This window comes from Emiliania huxleyi (genome assembly GCF_000372725.1).
Source record: "Emiliania huxleyi CCMP1516 unplaced genomic scaffold EMIHUscaffold_260, whole genome shotgun sequence".
Taxonomy (NCBI): Eukaryota; Haptophyta; order Isochrysidales; family Noelaerhabdaceae; genus Emiliania; species Emiliania huxleyi.
Genome location: NW_005200087.1, coordinates 145162 through 161156, shown reverse-complemented (window position 1 = coordinate 161156; position 15995 = coordinate 145162). Strand labels below are relative to the sequence as shown.

The 15995-nt window shown below is 68.6% G+C and overlaps 2 protein-coding genes across 2 annotated transcripts; one reads left to right on the top strand and one right to left on the bottom strand.

Moving 5' to 3' along the window:
- The first annotated feature begins 741 nt into the window (after window positions 1-741).
- On the top strand, window positions 742-11560 carry EMIHUDRAFT_443725 (hypothetical protein). Its single transcript, XM_005777423.1, has 6 exons — window positions 742-907; window positions 1005-2526; window positions 4087-5272; window positions 5316-6846; window positions 6941-7657; window positions 10544-11560. Exons 2-4 carry the CDS (start codon window positions 1068-1070, stop codon window positions 5518-5520), a joined length of 2850 nt encoding a protein of 949 aa, XP_005777480.1. The 5' UTR covers window positions 742-907; window positions 1005-1067; the 3' UTR covers window positions 5521-6846; window positions 6941-7657; window positions 10544-11560.
- Window positions 11561-11787: 227 nt separating this feature from the next.
- On the bottom strand, window positions 11788-14145 carry EMIHUDRAFT_631921 (hypothetical protein; the record flags this gene model as incomplete). The annotated part of the gene is made up of 7 exons (XM_005777424.1): window positions 11788-12076; window positions 12152-12258; window positions 12331-12438; window positions 12522-12766; window positions 12850-12989; window positions 13072-13638; window positions 13708-14145. The coding sequence occupies 7 exons, from the start codon at window positions 14143-14145 to the stop codon at window positions 12038-12040; spliced, it is 1644 nt and encodes a 547-aa protein (XP_005777481.1). The 3' UTR covers window positions 11788-12037.
- Window positions 14146-15995: the final 1850 nt, after the last annotated feature.

Here is a 15995-nt window from a genome sequence, read left to right as displayed (position 1 = left end):
CCGACCCGGGCGACAGCTCGGGCTCGCTCAAGTACGTGCGCGTGTGGCACGGCGGCGCCATCATCGGCGCCGACAATGAGATCAACGGCATCACCTTTGGCGGCGTCGGCTCGGGCACGACCGTCGAGCACTGCGAGGTCGCCCTCAACCTCGACGACGGCTTCGAGTTCTTCGGCGGCACCGTCAACGTCAAGTGGCTCTCGGCCCTGTTTGTGGGCGACGACGCGTTCGACGTCGACGAGGGGTACCAGGGCAGCGGCCAGTTCCTCTTCGCCATGGTCGGCGTCGACGGCAACCACGGCACCGAGATCGACTCGAAGACGGGCGGCAACCTCAACTCGCAGCCCCGCTCGCACCCCGCCTTCTACTCGATGACCATCATCGGCGGCGGCACCCGCTCCGCACGAGACTCGAACGCCATCATGCGCCTCCGCGAGGGCACGGGCGGCAAGTTCGGGAACGTCATTCTGGCCAACGCGGGCGGGCAGCACACGGGCGTCGAGGTCCGCGACTGCGGCTCGGAGACGCGCACCCAGGACCTCCCCGCGCCGTCCGTCTCGATCGGCCAGGTCGGCACCCCAGACTCGGGCTACCTCTTCTTCTCCAAGAACAACGTCGTGGCCGGCGCCAACCCGCCCTTCGCCTTCGACAGGGGCTGCCCCGACGAGGGGTGGCAGGCAGTGTACGCCGACCCGGGCATCTACGGCTGCTTCTACGAGGACGGCTGCGGCGGCGGCGGCTCCGGCCGTCTCGACCCGCGCCCCACCTGCGGCGGCTCTGGCTGGACGGGCGTCGACGACCCGCCGTCGTCCTTCTTCGCGCCCGTCTCGTACAAGGGTGCCTTTGGCGCCGGCAATCTGTGGCTTAAGGACTGGTCGTACCTCGCCGAGCAGGACCGCCTCGAGACAGGCGATGTCTCGTGCTCGCCACCACCGCCGGCGCCGCCACCGTCGCCTCCACCCCTTCCTACTCTGCCGAAGCGCTCAACCGACCATACTCACAAATTCGAGTACCTCTGCGGCGACCTCAGCTCGGACACGTCCCTCGTCGCGTCGACGACGTACATCATGTCGTGCCAGGTCTTCGTCCTGGACGGCGTCACGCTCACCATCGAGCGGGGCACCACGATCTACGCCATGCCGGTCGGCAGCCCCGCCTCCGAGGCGCCCGCGCTCGTCGTCGAGCAGGGCGGCAGGCTGATGGCCGAGGGCACGGCGGCCGACCCGATCACCTTCACCGCCTTCAACCCGGAGGAGACGGACGACTCGACGGTCGTGACGGACACCGGCGCCAGCGTGGTGGACACCGTGCTGGAGACCCGCGGCAAGTGGGGCGGCCTCATCCTGCTCGGCCGCGCGCCCACCTCTGCCGGCAGCTACGCCTCCAACTTCATCGAGGGCATCTCGGGCAGGCCGTACGGCGGGTCCGACCCGGCCGACAGCTCGGGCTCGCTCAAGTACGTGCGCGTGTGGCACGGCGGCGCCGCCATCGGCGCCGACAATGAGATCAACGGCATCACCTTTGGCGGCGTCGGCTCGGGCACGACCGTCGAGCACTGTGAGGTCGCCTTCAACCTGGACGACGGCTTCGAGTTCTTCGGCGGCACCGTCAACGTCAAGTGGCTCTCGGTCCTCTTCGTGGGCGATGACGCCTTCGACTCGGACGAGGGGTACCAGGGCAAGGGCCAGTTCCTCTTCGCCATGACCGGCGAGGACGGCAACCACGGCACCGAGATGGACTCCAAGACGGGCGGCAACCTCAACTCGCAGCCCCGCTCGCACCCCGCCTTCTACTCGATGACCATCCTCGGCGGCGGATCGGCCGCCTCGGGCGCCAACGCGGACGGCCTCATGCGCCTCCGCGAGGGCACGGGCGGCAGCTTCGGCAACGTCGTCCTCGCGTACGGATCGGGCATCGGCGTCAGGAACGACGACTGCGGCAGCGAGAGCCGCGGCATCACGCTGCTGCCCGAGCAGTTCCCCGACTTCCTCTTCTTCTCCCCAAACAACGTCATCTACGGCGCCAGCACGCCCTTCAGCTACGGCTCGGGCGCGAAGACCTGCTCGAGCGCCGGCTTCGCCGCCCGCCTCGCCGACCCGGGCTTCGCGGGCGTCTCGGCCGCCTGCCTCGACTACACCTGCCTCGGCAGCTCCTTCAGCCCTCTGCCCACGGCAGGCTCGGAGATGTGCAGTGGGGCAATCGACTCGTCCACCGACCCCTTCTACGAGGGCGTCGCGTGCAAGGGCGCCTTCGCGAGCCCGTCGGACAACTGGCTGAGCGAGTACTCGTGGCTCGCCTGCGCTGGCAAGATGGCCGGCTCCACCTGCGCCGGCATCGCCCCCTCCCCCTTCGCGCAGCTGCAAGCTGACGGGCAGACCATCGCGCGCCTCGGCGGCGACGTCGACAGCGCGACCACCCTCTCGGCCGACACGTCGTACCTCCTCACGTCGCAGCTCTTCATCTCGGCCTCGCTCACCATCCCGCCCGGCACCACGATCTACGCGATGCCGACCGGCCAGGCTCCAGGTGGGCCGACACGCCCCCCCCTCCCCCCCCCGCCCCGTTGGATTGGCCGCTCGATGGAGCTGACCTCCTCCCGCCTCCTCGCGCTCCCCCACAGGCGATGTCGCCCCGGCCATCGTCGTCGAGCAGGGCGGCAGGCTGATGGCCGAGGGCACGGCGGCCGACCCGATCACCTTCACCGCCTTCAACCCGGAGGAGACGGACGACTCGACGGTCGTGACGGACACCGGCGCCAGCGTGGTGGACACCGTGCTGGAGACCCGCGGCAAGTGGGGCGGCCTCATCCTGCTCGGCCGCGCGCCCACCTCCGCCGGCAGCTACGCCTCCAACTTCATCGAGGGCATCTCGGGCAGGCCGTACGGCGGGTCCGACCCGGCCGACAGCTCGGGCTCGCTCAAGTACGTGCGCGTGTGGCACGGCGGCGCCGCCATCGGCGCCGACAATGAGATCAACGGCATCACCTTTGGCGGCGTCGGCTCGGGCACGACCGTCGAGCACTGCGAGGTCGCCTTCAACCTCGACGACGGCTTCGAGTTCTTCGGCGGCACCGTCAACGTCAAGTGGCTCTCGGTCCTCTTCGTGGGCGATGACGCCTTCGACTCGGACGAGGGGTACCAGGGCAAGGGCCAGTTCCTCTTCGCCATGACCGGCGAGGACGGCAACCACGGCACCGAGATGGACTCCAAGACGGGCGGCAACCTCAACTCGCAGCCCCGCTCGCACCCCGCCTTCTACTCGATGACCATCCTCGGCGGCGGATCGGCCGCCTCGGGCGCCAACGCGGACGGCCTCATGCGCCTCCGCGAGGGCACGGGCGGCAGCTTCGGCAACGTCGTCCTCGCGTACGGATCGGGCATCGGCGTCAGGAACGACGACTGCGGCAGCGAGAGCCGCGGCATCACGCTGCTGCCCGAGCAGTTCCCCGACTTCCTCTTCTTCTCGCCAAACAACGTCATCTACGGCGCCAGCACGCCCTTCAGCTACGGCTCGGGCGCGAAGACCTGCTCGAGCGCCAGCTTCGCCGCCCGCCTCGCCGACCCGGGCTTCGCGGGCGTCTCGGCCACCTGCCTCGACTACACCTGCCTCGGCAGCTCCTTCAGCCCTCTGCCCACGGCAGGCTCGGAGATGTGCAGTGGGGCAATCGACTCGTCCACCGACCCCTTCTACGAGGGCGTCGCGTGCAAGGGCGCCTTCGCGAGCCCGTCGGACAACTGGCTGAGCGAGTACTCGTGGCTCGCCTGCGCTGGCAAGATGGCCGGCTCCACCTGCGCCGGCATCGCCCCCTCCCCCTTCGCGCAGCTGCAAGCTGACGGGCAGACCATCGCGCGCCTCGGCGGCGACGTCGACAGCGCGACCACCCTCTCGGCCGACACGTCGTACCTCCTCACGTCGCAGCTCTTCATCTCGGCCTCGCTCACCATCCCGCCCGGCACCACGATCTACGCGATGCCGACCGGCCAGGCTCCAGGTGGGCCAACACGCCCCTCCCCTCCCCCCCCCGCCCCGTTGGATTGGCCGCTCGATGGAGCTGACCTCCTCCCGCCTCCTCGCGCTCCCCCACAGGCGATGTCGCCCCGGCCATCGTCGTCGAGCAGGGCGGCAGGCTGATTGCCGAGGGCACGGCGGTCCGGCCGATCACCATGACCACCGTCCTCTCGGAGGCGGCGCTTGCCTCCTCGGAGCAGGCCCAGACAGACACCGCCAACCCCGGCCTCACCAACCTCGGCGAGCGCGGCAAGTGGGGCGGCCTCGTCCTGCTCGGCCGCGCGCCCACCTCCGCCGGCAGCTACGCCTCCAACTTCATCGAGGGCATCTCGGGCAAGCCGTACGGCGGGTCCGACCCGGGCGACAGCTCGGGCTCGCTCAAGTACGTGCGCGTGTGGCACGGCGGCGCCATCATCGGCGCCGACAATGAGATCAACGGCATCACCTTTGGCGGCGTCGGCTCGGGCACGACCGTCGAGCACTGCGAGGTCGCCCTCAACCTGGACGACGGCTTCGAGTTCTTCGGCGGCACCGTCAACGTCAAGTGGCTCTCAGCGCTGTTTGTGGGCGACGACGCGTTCGACGTCGACGAGGGCTACCAGGGCAGCGGCCAGTTCCTCTTCGCCATGGTCGGCGTCGACGGCAACCACGGCACCGAGATCGACTCGAAGACGGGCGGCAACCTCAACTCGCAGCCCCGCTCGCACCCCGCCTTCTACTCGATGACCATCATCGGCGGCGGCACCCGCTCCGCACGAGACTCGAACGCCATCATGCGCCTCCGCGAGGGCACGGGCGGCAAGTTCGGGAACGTCATTCTGGCCAACGCGGGCGGGCAGCACACGGGCGTCGAGGTCCGCGACTGCGGCTCGGAGACGCGCACCCAGGACCTCCCCGCGCCGTCCGTCTCGATCGGCCAGGTCGGCACCCCAGACTCGGGCTACCTCTTCTTCTCCAAGAACAACGTCGTGGCCGGCGCCAACCCGCCCTTCTCCTTCGACAGGGGCTGCCCCGACGAGGGGTGGCAGGCAGTGTACGCCGACCCGGGCATCTACGGCTGCTTCTACGAGGACGGCTGCGGCGGCGGCGGCTCCGGCCGTCTCGACCCGCGCCCCACCTGCGGCGGCTCTGGCTGGACGGGCGTCGACGACCCGCCGCCGTCCTTCTTCGCGCCCGTCTCGTACAAGGGTGCCTTTGGCGCCGGCAACCTGTGGCTCGAGGACTGGTCGTACCTCGCCGAGCAGGACCGCCTCGCGACGAGCGCAATGAATTGTGACGGAAGCCCTGAGCCAACTCCAGTCGTCACATCGGGCCGCTTCGAGTACCTCTGCGGCGACCTCAGCTCGGACACGTCCCTCGTCGCGTCGACGACGTACATCATGTCGTGCCAGGTCTTCGTCCTGGACGGCGTCACGCTCACCATCGAGCGGGGCACCACGATCTACGCCATGCCGGTCGGCAGCCCCGCCTCCGAGGCGCCCGCGCTCGTCGTCGAGCAGGGCGGCAGGCTGATGGCCGAGGGCACGGCGGCCGACCCGATCACCTTCACCGCCTTCAACCCGGAGGAGACGGACGACTCGACGGTCGTGACGGACACCGGCGCCAGCGTGGTGGACACCGTGCTGGAGACCCGCGGCAAGTGGGGCGGCCTCATCCTGCTCGGCCGCGCGCCCACCTCTGCCGGCAGCTACGCCTCCAACTTCATCGAGGGCATCTCGGGCAGGCCGTACGGCGGGTCCGACCCGGCCGACAGCTCGGGCTCGCTCAAGTACGTGCGCGTGTGGCACGGCGGCGCCGCCATCGGCGCCGACAATGAGATCAACGGCATCACCTTTGGCGGCGTCGGCTCGGGCACGACCGTCGAGCACTGCGAGGTCGCCTTCAACCTGGACGACGGCTTCGAGTTCTTCGGCGGCACCGTCAACGTCAAGTGGCTCTCGGTCCTCTTCGTGGGCGATGACGCCTTCGACTCGGACGAGGGGTACCAGGGCAAGGGCCAGTTCCTCTTCGCCATGACCGGCGAGGACGGCAACCACGGCACCGAGATGGACTCCAAGACGGGCGGCAACCTCAACTCGCAGCCCCGCTCGCACCCCGCCTTCTACTCGATGACCATCCTCGGCGGCGGATCGGCCGCCTCGGGCGCCAACGCGGACGGCCTCATGCGCCTCCGCGAGGGCACGGGCGGCAGCTTCGGCAACGTCGTCCTCGCGTACGGATCGGGCATCGGCGTCAGGAACGACGACTGCGGCAGCGAGAGCCGCGGCATCACGCTGCTGCCCGAGCAGTTCCCCGACTTCCTCTTCTTCTCGCCAAACAACGTCATCTACGGCGCCAGCACGCCCTTCAGCTACGGCTCGGGCGCGAAGACCTGCTCGAGCGCCGGCTTCGCCGCCCGTCTCGCCGACCCGGGCTTCGCGGGCGTCTCGGCCGCCTGCCTCGACTACACCTGCCTCGGCAGCTCCTTCAGCCCTCTGCCCACGGCAGGCTCGGAGATGTGCAGTGGGGCAATCGACTCGTCCACCGACCCCTTCTACGAGGGCGTCGCGTGCAAGGGCGCCTTCGCGAGCCCGTCGGACAACTGGCTGAGCGAGTACTCGTGGCTCGCCTGCGCTGGCAAGATGGCCGGCTCCACCTGCGCCGGCATCGCCCCCTCCCCCTTCGCGCAGCTGCAAGCTGACGGGCAGACCATCGCGCGCCTCGGCGGCGACGTCGACAGCGCGACCACCCTCTCGGCCGACACGTCGTACCTCCTCACGTCGCAGCTCTTCATCTCGGCCTCGCTCACCATCCCGCCCGGCACCACGATCTACGCGATGCCGACCGGCCAGGCTCCAGGTGGGCCGACACGCCCCTCCCCTCCCCCCCCGCCCCGTTGGATTGGCCGCTCGATGGAGCTGACCTCCTCCCGCCTCCTCGCGCTCCCCCACAGGCGATGTCGCCCCGGCCATCGTCGTCGAGCAGGGCGGCAGGCTGATTGCCGAGGGCACGGCGGTCCGGCCGATCACCATGACCACCATCCTCTCGGAGGCGGCGCTTGCCTCCTCGGAGCAGGCCCAGACAGACACCGCCAACCCCGGCCTCACCAACCTCGGCGAGCGCGGCAAGTGGGGCGGCCTCGTCCTGCTCGGCCGCGCGCCCACCTCCGCCGGCAGCTACGCCTCCAACTTCATCGAGGGCATCTCGGGCAGGCCGTACGGCGGGTCCGACCCGGGCGACAGCTCGGGCTCGCTCAAGTACGTGCGCGTGTGGCACGGCGGCGCCATCATCGGCGCCGACAACGAGATCAACGGCATCACCTTTGGCGGCGTCGGCTCGGGCACGACCGTCGAGCACTGCGAGGTCGCCCTCAACCTGGACGACGGCTTCGAGTTCTTCGGCGGCACCGTCAACGTCAAGTGGCTCTCGGCCCTGTTTGTGGGCGACGACGCGTTCGACGTCGACGAGGGCTACCAGGGCAGCGGCCAGTTCCTCTTCGCCATGGTCGGCGTCGACGGCAACCACGGCACCGAGATCGACTCGAAGACGGGCGGCAACCTCGACTCGCAGCCCCGCTCGCACCCCGCCTTCTACTCGATGACCATCATCGGCGGCGGCACCCGCTCCGCACGAGACTCGAACGCCATCATGCGCCTCCGCGAGGGCACGGGCGGCAAGTTCGGGAACATCATTCTGGCCAACGCGGGCGGGCAGCACACGGGCGTCGAGGTCCGCGACTGCGGCTCGGAGACGCGCACCCAGGACCTCCCCGCGCCGTCCGTCTCGATCGGCCAGGTCGGCACCCCAGACTCGGGCTACCTCTTCTTCTCCAAGAACAACGTCGTGGCCGGCGCCAACCCGCCCTTCTCCTTCGACAAGGGCTGCCCCGACGAGGGGTGGCAGGCAGTGTACGCCGACCCGGGCATCTACGGCTGCTTCTACGAGGACAACTGCGCTGGCTCCGGCCGTCTCGACCCGCGCCCCACCTGCGGCGGCTCTGGCTGGACGGGCGTCGACGACCCGCCGTCGTCCTTCTTCGCGCCCGTCTCGTACAAGGGTGCCTTTGGCGCCGGCAATCTGTGGCTTAAGGACTGGTCGTACCTCGCCGAGCAGGACCGCCTCGAGACAGGCGATGTCTCGTGCTCGCCACCACCGCCGGCGCCGCCACCGTCGCCTCCACCCCTTCCTACTCTGCCGAAGCGCTCAACCGACCATACTCACAAATTCGAGTACCTCTGCGGCGACCTCAGCTCGGACACGTCCCTCGTCGCGTCGACGACGTACATCATGTCGTGCCAGGTCTTCGTCCTGGACGGCGTCACGCTCACCATCGAGCGGGGCACCACGATCTACGCCATGCCGGTCGGCAGCCCCGCCTCCGAGGCGCCCGCGCTCGTCGTCGAGCAGGGCGGCAGGCTGATGGCCGAGGGCACGGCGGCCGACCCGATCACCTTCACCGCCTTCAACCCGGAGGAGACGGACGACTCGACGGTCGTGACGGACACCGGCGCCAGCGTGGTGGGCACCGTGCTGGAGACCCGCGGCAAGTGGGGCGGCCTCATCCTGCTCGGCCGCGCGCCCACCTCTGCCGGCAGCTACGCCTCCAACTTCATCGAGGGCATCTCGGGCAGGCCGTACGGCGGGTCCGACCCGGCCGACAGCTCGGGCTCGCTCAAGTACGTGCGCGTGTGGCACGGCGGCGCCGCCATCGGCGCCGACAATGAGATCAACGGCATCACCTTTGGCGGCGTCGGCTCGGGCACGACCGTCGAGCACTGTGAGGTCGCCTTCAACCTCGATGACGGCTTCGAGTTCTTCGGCGGCACCGTCAACGTCAAGTGGCTCTCGGTCCTCTTCGTGGGCGATGACGCCTTCGACTCGGACGAGGGGTACCAGGGCAAGGGCCAGTTCCTCTTCGCCATGACCGGCGAGGACGGCAACCACGGCACCGAGATGGACTCCAAGACGGGCGGCAACCTCAACTCGCAGCCCCGCTCGCACCCCGCCTTCTACTCGATGACCATCCTCGGCGGCGGATCGGCCGCCTCGGGCGCCAACGCGGACGGCCTCATGCGCCTCCGCGAGGGCACGGGCGGCAGCTTCGGCAACGTCGTCCTCGCGTACGGATCGGGCATCGGCGTCAGGAACGACGACTGCGGCAGCGAGAGCCGCGGCATCACGCTGCTGCCCGAGCAGTTCCCCGACTTCCTCTTCTTCTCGCCAAACAACGTCATCTACGGCGCCAGCACGCCCTTCAGCTACGGCTCGGGCGCGAAGACCTGCTCGAGCGCCGGCTTCGCCGCCCGCCTCGCCGACCCGGGCTTCGCGGGCGTCTCGGCCGCCTGCCTCGACTACACCTGCCTCGGCAGCTCCTTCAGCCCGCTGCCCACGGCAGGCTCGGAGATGTGCAGTGGGGCAATCGACTCGTCCACCGACCCCTTCTACGAGGGCGTCGCGTGCAAGGGCGCCTTCGCGAGCCCGTCGGACAACTGGCTGAGCGAGTACTCGTGGCTCGCCTGCGCTGGCAAGATGGCCGGCTCCACCTGCGCCGGCATCGCCCCCTCCCCCTTCGCGCAGCTGCAAGCTGACGGGCAGACCATCGCGCGCCTCGGCGGCGACGTCGACAGCGCGACCACCCTCTCGGCCGACACGTCGTACCTCCTCACGTCGCAGCTCTTCATCTCGGCCTCGCTCACCATCCCGCCCGGCACCACGATCTACGCGATGCCGACCGGCCAGGCTCCAGGTGGGCCAACACACCCCTCCCCTCCCCCCCCGCCCCGTTGGATTGGCCGCTCGATGGAGCTGACCTCCTCCCGCCTCCTCGCGCTCCCCCACAGGCGATGTCGCCCCGGCCATCGTCGTCGAGCAGGGCGGCAGGCTGATTGCCGAGGGCACGGCGGTCCGGCCGATCACCATGACCACCGTCCTCTCGGAGGCGGCGCTTGCCTCCTCGGAGCAGGCCCAGACAGACACCGCCAACCCCGGCCTCACCAACCTCGGCGAGCGCGGCAAGTGGGGCGGCCTCGTCCTGCTCGGCCGCGCGCCCACCTCCGCCGGCAGCTACGCCTCCAACTTCATCGAGGGCATCTCGGGCAAGCCGTACGGCGGGTCCGACCCGGGCGACAGCTCGGGCTCGCTCAAGTACGTGCGCGTGTGGCACGGCGGCGCCATCATCGGCGCCGACAATGAGATCAACGGCATCACCTTTGGCGGCGTCGGCTCGGGCACGACCGTCGAGCACTGCGAGGTCGCCCTCAACCTCGACGACGGCTTCGAGTTCTTCGGCGGCACCGTCAACGTCAAGTGGCTCTCGGCGCTGTTTGTGGGCGACGACGCGTTCGACGTCGACGAGGGGTACCAGGGCAGCGGCCAGTTCCTCTTCGCCATGGTCGGCGTCGACGGCAACCACGGCACCGAGATCGACTCGAAGACGGGCGGCAACCTCGACTCGCAGCCCCGCTCGCACCCCGCCTTCTACTCGATGACCATCATCGGCGGCGGCACCCGCTCCGCACGAGACTCGAACGCCATCATGCGCCTCCGCGAGGGCACGGGCGGCAAGTTCGGGAACGTCATTCTGGCCAACGCGGGCGGGCAGCACACGGGCGTCGAGGTCCGCGACTGCGGCTCGGAGACGCGCATCCAGGACCTCCCCGCGCCGTCCGTCTCGATCGGCCAGGTCGGCACCCCAGACTCGGGCTACCTCTTCTTCTCCAAGAACAACGTCGTGGCCGGCGCCAACCCGCCCTTCGCCTTCGACAAGGGCTGCCCCGACGAGGGGTGGCAGGCAGTGTACGCCGACCCGGGCATCTACGGCTGCTTCTACGAGGACGGCTGCGGCGGCTCCGGGCTGCTCGACCCGCGCCCCACCTGCGGCGGCTCTGGCTGGACGGGCGTCGACGACTCGCCGTCGTCCTTCTTCGCGCCCGTCTCGTACAAGGGTGCCTTTGGCGCCGGCAACCTGTGGCTCAAGGACTGGTCGTACCTCGCCGAGCAGGACCGCCTCGCCAACACCTTCTTCTACTGCGAAGTGCCCGAGAAGGAGACGGTGACGGTAGTCGAGATTGAGGAGACGGAGAAGCTTCCGGTTTGGGCCATTGCGATCATCGCCGTCGTGGCAGTCCTCTTCACTGTCACCTTCGCCTTCATTTGCGTGCTCTACCGGCGCGAGAAGCTCGGCAAGCCCATCTTCGTTGCTACCGACCTGGGCGACCCGTACAAGGGCACGGGCGGCCCGAGCGGCATAGGGGCCGACAGAGTCTGACTCGACCGCTGAAGAGCACGGTGAGCCTGTGGCGAGCCGACGAGGGTGCGAGCGCGACACTAGTGCGCTCCCTGTCCATGGCGACCGCGACCGCGTGCGCGTAGGGACTGTGTTGCTTCCCCGCCATCACGAGACTACCGCAAGCGAGCGCGAACAGGGACCGTTTGGTTTGGGAAGGTGTTTGTGGCCGGCGCCCGGCAGTTAGCGGCTTGTTCGCCAACCCTGCCGGTTAGGCTGGCATGCATGCATGGGTAGATGTGTGTCGGTGTGCCGCGCTTTAAGGTCTTGGAGCGAGCCTTGTAACATACAGCCGGCGCCCCCCTTCCATGTTTCTCTCTCAGCTGCCCGTGGAAGGGTGGGTGGCAGAGCTGCCTCGTGCCTGCGCGATGGGGCAAGGGCGCTGGCTTACGTGGCTTCCAACTTTTTGCGGGGTGTTCTCAAACTTTCTTGAGGGGGGTTGCGATGAAGCACGACAGGGAGGTAATCTGGCTGTGCCCCCACGCCTGACCCCAAAGCGGATAAAATGAATTGAAGTCCGGGATTAGAATTTTACAACAAAAAACTCCCTCGCACGACACTAGGCACGGGACTGGCGCGCACTGGCACTAACACAGGTAGACCATCTCCGGGATTAGAAATCATCTCGCGCCTCAGTTCGGGGAGATCAGTGGAAAAGGCGGCGAGCGCGGCCACGCCGCCCGCCGAATTCCCACGGTACCATATCCAACGCGTCTCAACTCGGTAGGTCACGTGGTGCAAAGCCTCATGCGCGGCGCAAAGCCTCTACCCAAATTTTGCCATGATGTCCGCCTTGCTCGGCGCCTGGCATAGGGCAGACACTGAGCTCGAGACACTGAGCGGTGTCGACTAAGTCTTCGGGTACTACTGGTGTTGCACCTTCGTTGGCAGGAGGAGGGGCAGAGCGGGCGCGTCGCCACCGCTGCCACCTCCAGCGCCGCCGCCGCCGCCTGCCATCGCGGTCCAAGGAGCGGCGCATGCGGGACCTACCCCCAACGGCACATGGTCGGGCGAAACGACTGCAAAGGAGTAGCTTCTCCCACTAAGCCCCGCTCAACCGCTTGGCCCGACCCGCATCCCGCACGAGGCCGCCGGTATCACGCCGAGCAGCGCGTGGGCTGGGGCTGGCGGCGGAGCGCTCTGCGCGTACATAGACATGATGTCGCCTGCCGGCGCATACTAAACGTTCAAGAATGTCGGAGAAGCGAGTCAGGCCGGCCGGGCGGTGGGTAATGCCACGACGGCGCGCCTTTAGTCGCCATGCGTTGAGGCTGCAGCAAAGCTGGGTCGGCCGCGGTGTTGTTGTCGATACCGCGCACGTAGCGAGGCGGCACGCCCCCTCCGCTCACCGCGAACCCTCCTACCCCAGCGATGCCGGCTTGCGGCACTGGCATGGACGGGCGGCCGGCGTTTTGCGGGTAGAATGGCGACGCCAACGGCTTCGGCGGCGACACGAGAGGGCGCGGGGCGCTCCAGCCTATGCCGAGGCCGCTCCTATACACGCACAAGGCACACGTGCGTGAGCGGGAAATCTGTTGGTGGCGCTTGCGGCGCCAACGTCTGTGCGAGCGCTTCACCCCGTGCCCATGGCGGCGGGCGGCGGAGGCGCCGCGTCAGAGTCGACTGCTGCGGCGGGCGCATTGGCGGGCGCGGCCACCGTCCCATTCATTGCGCTCTGGAGGAGCGCGTCAGCAAACGTCATTGCCGCTATCGGGGCCTACTCGTCCGCCGCATCCTCCCGTGAATGGGGGACCCAATTTCCCCCCCCCCCCCCCCGGGGGGGGGGGGGGGGAGCGCACGGAGGCGTAAGTGGGCTCCGCATTCATGCCCGCGCCGGAGTCACCGCCGTCCGAGGTCAAGGCGAGGTTGCGGAAGCCCAGGTGTGCCGCCTCCGCCTCCGCCTCCGGCATCGGCAAACCCGCTGCGAATGGCGAGGAGAGCTCCGCGTCGGACGGCACCCAGGGCGAGTCGATCGCGCCAGCACTGCCCACAGCTCCAAAGGAATCGGCGGCGGACATCTCGCTGCCAGCAACCGACGCGGCGGCTGGCCCGGCGGGCGCGGCGAACAGGTCGACCAGCTCGGACTCGGCTGAGGGAGGAGGAGGTGATTCCGGAGCCCCCGCAGCATCAAGCAGGCTGACAGTGGCGGCGACAGCGACGGCGGGCGCCGCCGACGCCGCCGCCGGAGGCGGCGGCACGTACCCGGGGGCACCGGGGAGGCGCATGGCTGCCCCGCGCGAGTCGTACCGAGCGGCCGGTGTAGGCGCGGGCGCGGGCGCCGGCTCCGGCGGCGCTTCCTCCGGCGTGTCCTCGCGAGAGGCCCATTTCTTCTCCCCATAGGCTGCCCGGACAAACTGGTCGCGCTCCTATGGGGGCGCGAAGATCTGAGCCAGAGGCAGCCGAGAGAGAAAGTGTTGCGGTGTGCGTTCTGCGACCGACGACGCAGTCCTTTTGGTCGGCCACTCGAACGACGTGGCGGGTAGCAACGCAAAGGTGGTGGCGACGTTGACCTCGTTGCCGCCCCGCGCTAGCGCCTCCACCTCGTACGGCGTCAGGCTGGCCCGGACGTCCAGTTTGGCAAGTCGCTCGGCGGTCCTGACCTCGTGCCCCGCGACACCGTGCGACTCCCGGCAGTCTCGGCAAACAAAAATGCGATACGTCAACACGACGTCGGCGAAACCGCCGCGGTTCGTCGAGGGCGTGCGGCACGTGCCGCACAGCTTGTTGCCGGGCAATTTGCGCAGCCGTGCCAGCGTCGCCTCGGCAGACTTCTTGGGAAATGGTGGTCCGTGCGCCTCCATCTTGTCCTCGTCGGTGAAGCGCATAGGCCCCGAAGGCGTTTTGAACCCGACCGCCTTCTGAACCTTTTTCATCAGCGGCTGGCAAGCAGTGCAGGGCGGTGGGGGTCAGACGCTTGCTTGGCCGACGGAGCTATCATGACACGGGGCGCTGGTGTTTGTTTTTCTGCGCCTTGGAGAGTTCCGAGCGGACTCCGCTGTGGACCCCGTGTTGGTGACTGTCTATACGATTTCGGGCCCGGGGTTGTACCGTATTTTCTTCTCAATACCTCAGGTAGTGCGGCAAATTTTTTTTTTTTTGGCGGTCGCCTGGCGGCGCCGCTGCGCAAAAACTTCGGGAAGTCCTCGGATCACGTCGCACGCTCGCACGCACACACACGACAAAACCAGGCCCCAAATTACGTGTGAGTGTTAGAGTTGTTTGGTATTGCTAAAAATCTCTCTCACACACACGTCCCAGCTCCCCAGAAATCCCGAGGAGCCGTGCAGTGCCTAGATAAGTCTGTGTGCTGTGTGGTGCACGCCCTCCGAGCGGGCGGGTCTGCCCGTCGGGTTGCTGCCCTACTCCCACCAGGGGTTGACTGGTCTATTTATTTATTTATCCTCTTGCGACGCAGGTTCCGACCCTCTGCGTGGCCGACTCACACAGCGAGCCTTCCTGTCTCCCTGCTGCCGATTCATCGGTGGTGCTCAGTCAAGATATTGTAGAGACCGACCATATGCACAATATCTTGACTGAGTACTAAGCCCAGTTCGAAGATCGGTAGCCTCACCGCGGGTCGCGCCGCTGCGCAGCGAGAGCCAGGCTCGCCCGGCGAAGGTGACCAGAGAGTGCTCAACAAATACCAGAAAAAATCAGGGAGCCTCAGAGAGTGCCACTGCCACCACCCAGGCCGCGGGAGCCGATCGGCTGCGCCGAGGACAGCTCCCTCAGTGTGCTCCGCGGCTCACCAGTGTGCGCCGCGGCGCCGTCCAGCCACTTTGGCGGCCAGCCACCGCGCACCGGTCGAGTTCTTCGACTCTGGAGGACATAAAGGTACCGTCTGAAAGGTATTTTTATGCTCTATTTAGCGCACTTGGTCTCAAAGAGCAACTCCGTTCACAGCGGGCGTGATTCACACCGAAGCATGAGTGAAGCATCAGCTCGCAAGCAGGAGGGACAGCGAATTCTTCTCCGCTCGACCCGCGACGGAACTCGCCCCGCGCCACAGCGCCACAGGTTTCGAGCCTCCGGCGGCCGCGACATGATCGCTCCCACTCCGCCGCTCCAGCCTGCCGACGCAGACGATGAGGGGCCGCTGCCGCTCTCAGCCTCCCGTCCGATGCTCGCTCCGCTGGCGCGCCGGAGGCGAGGCGCGAGCGGTGAGGCCGAGTCGTCAGAGGCGTGGCCTCTGGGATCACCGGCGATGTCGACGATCCGCGGGTGGGTCGCCGGCGCCACCAGTCCTACCGGCCCTCCGCCACCCGCCGCGGGCTACTCCTCCACCGCCCTCGGCCTCACCGGAGGCGGGCCGAGCCCTCCCGGCGGCGGAGGTGGCGGTGGGCGCGGCAGCGGCGTTGGGCTGAGGCGGAGCGGCGTGTGGGCAGAGGCGCACGCGATTGTGGCGCAGCTGTGGGGCGGAGAGTTCGACCCGATGCACGCCGACGTCGGCGGGCGGCTCGTGCGGCTGATGGCGGCGCAGCCGGCGGCGCTCTTTGCGATCCTGCCTCAGCTGGCGGGCTTTCTGATTGTGCACCACGCGTCCGCTGCGGTGGACGGGACCGCGCACCCGCACGCCGCCTCGGGGATGCTCGGCCACTCGCCGCGCCCCGCGCCGCTCCCGCCGCCTCCCTCGTCGGACGGGCGCGCGCCGCCCAGCCGCTAAAGAGACGCGCCGCATGGCCCTCGGCCTCCGCCTTGGGACCGCTACCCCTCCCGTCTCCCC

Coding starts and splice junctions, on each gene's coding strand:
- EMIHUDRAFT_443725 (XM_005777423.1), top strand. CDS start 1,068: ATGTCGTGCCAGGTCTTCGTCCTGGACGGCGTCACGCTCACCATCGAG. Junction 2,527..4,086: donor GCCGACCGGCCAGGCTCCAG/GTGGGCCGACAC, acceptor GCTCCCCCACAG/GCGATGTCGCCCCGGCCATC. Junction 5,273..5,315: donor GACCGCCTCGCGACGAGCGC/AATGAATTGTGA, acceptor CCAGTCGTCACA/TCGGGCCGCTTCGAGTACCT.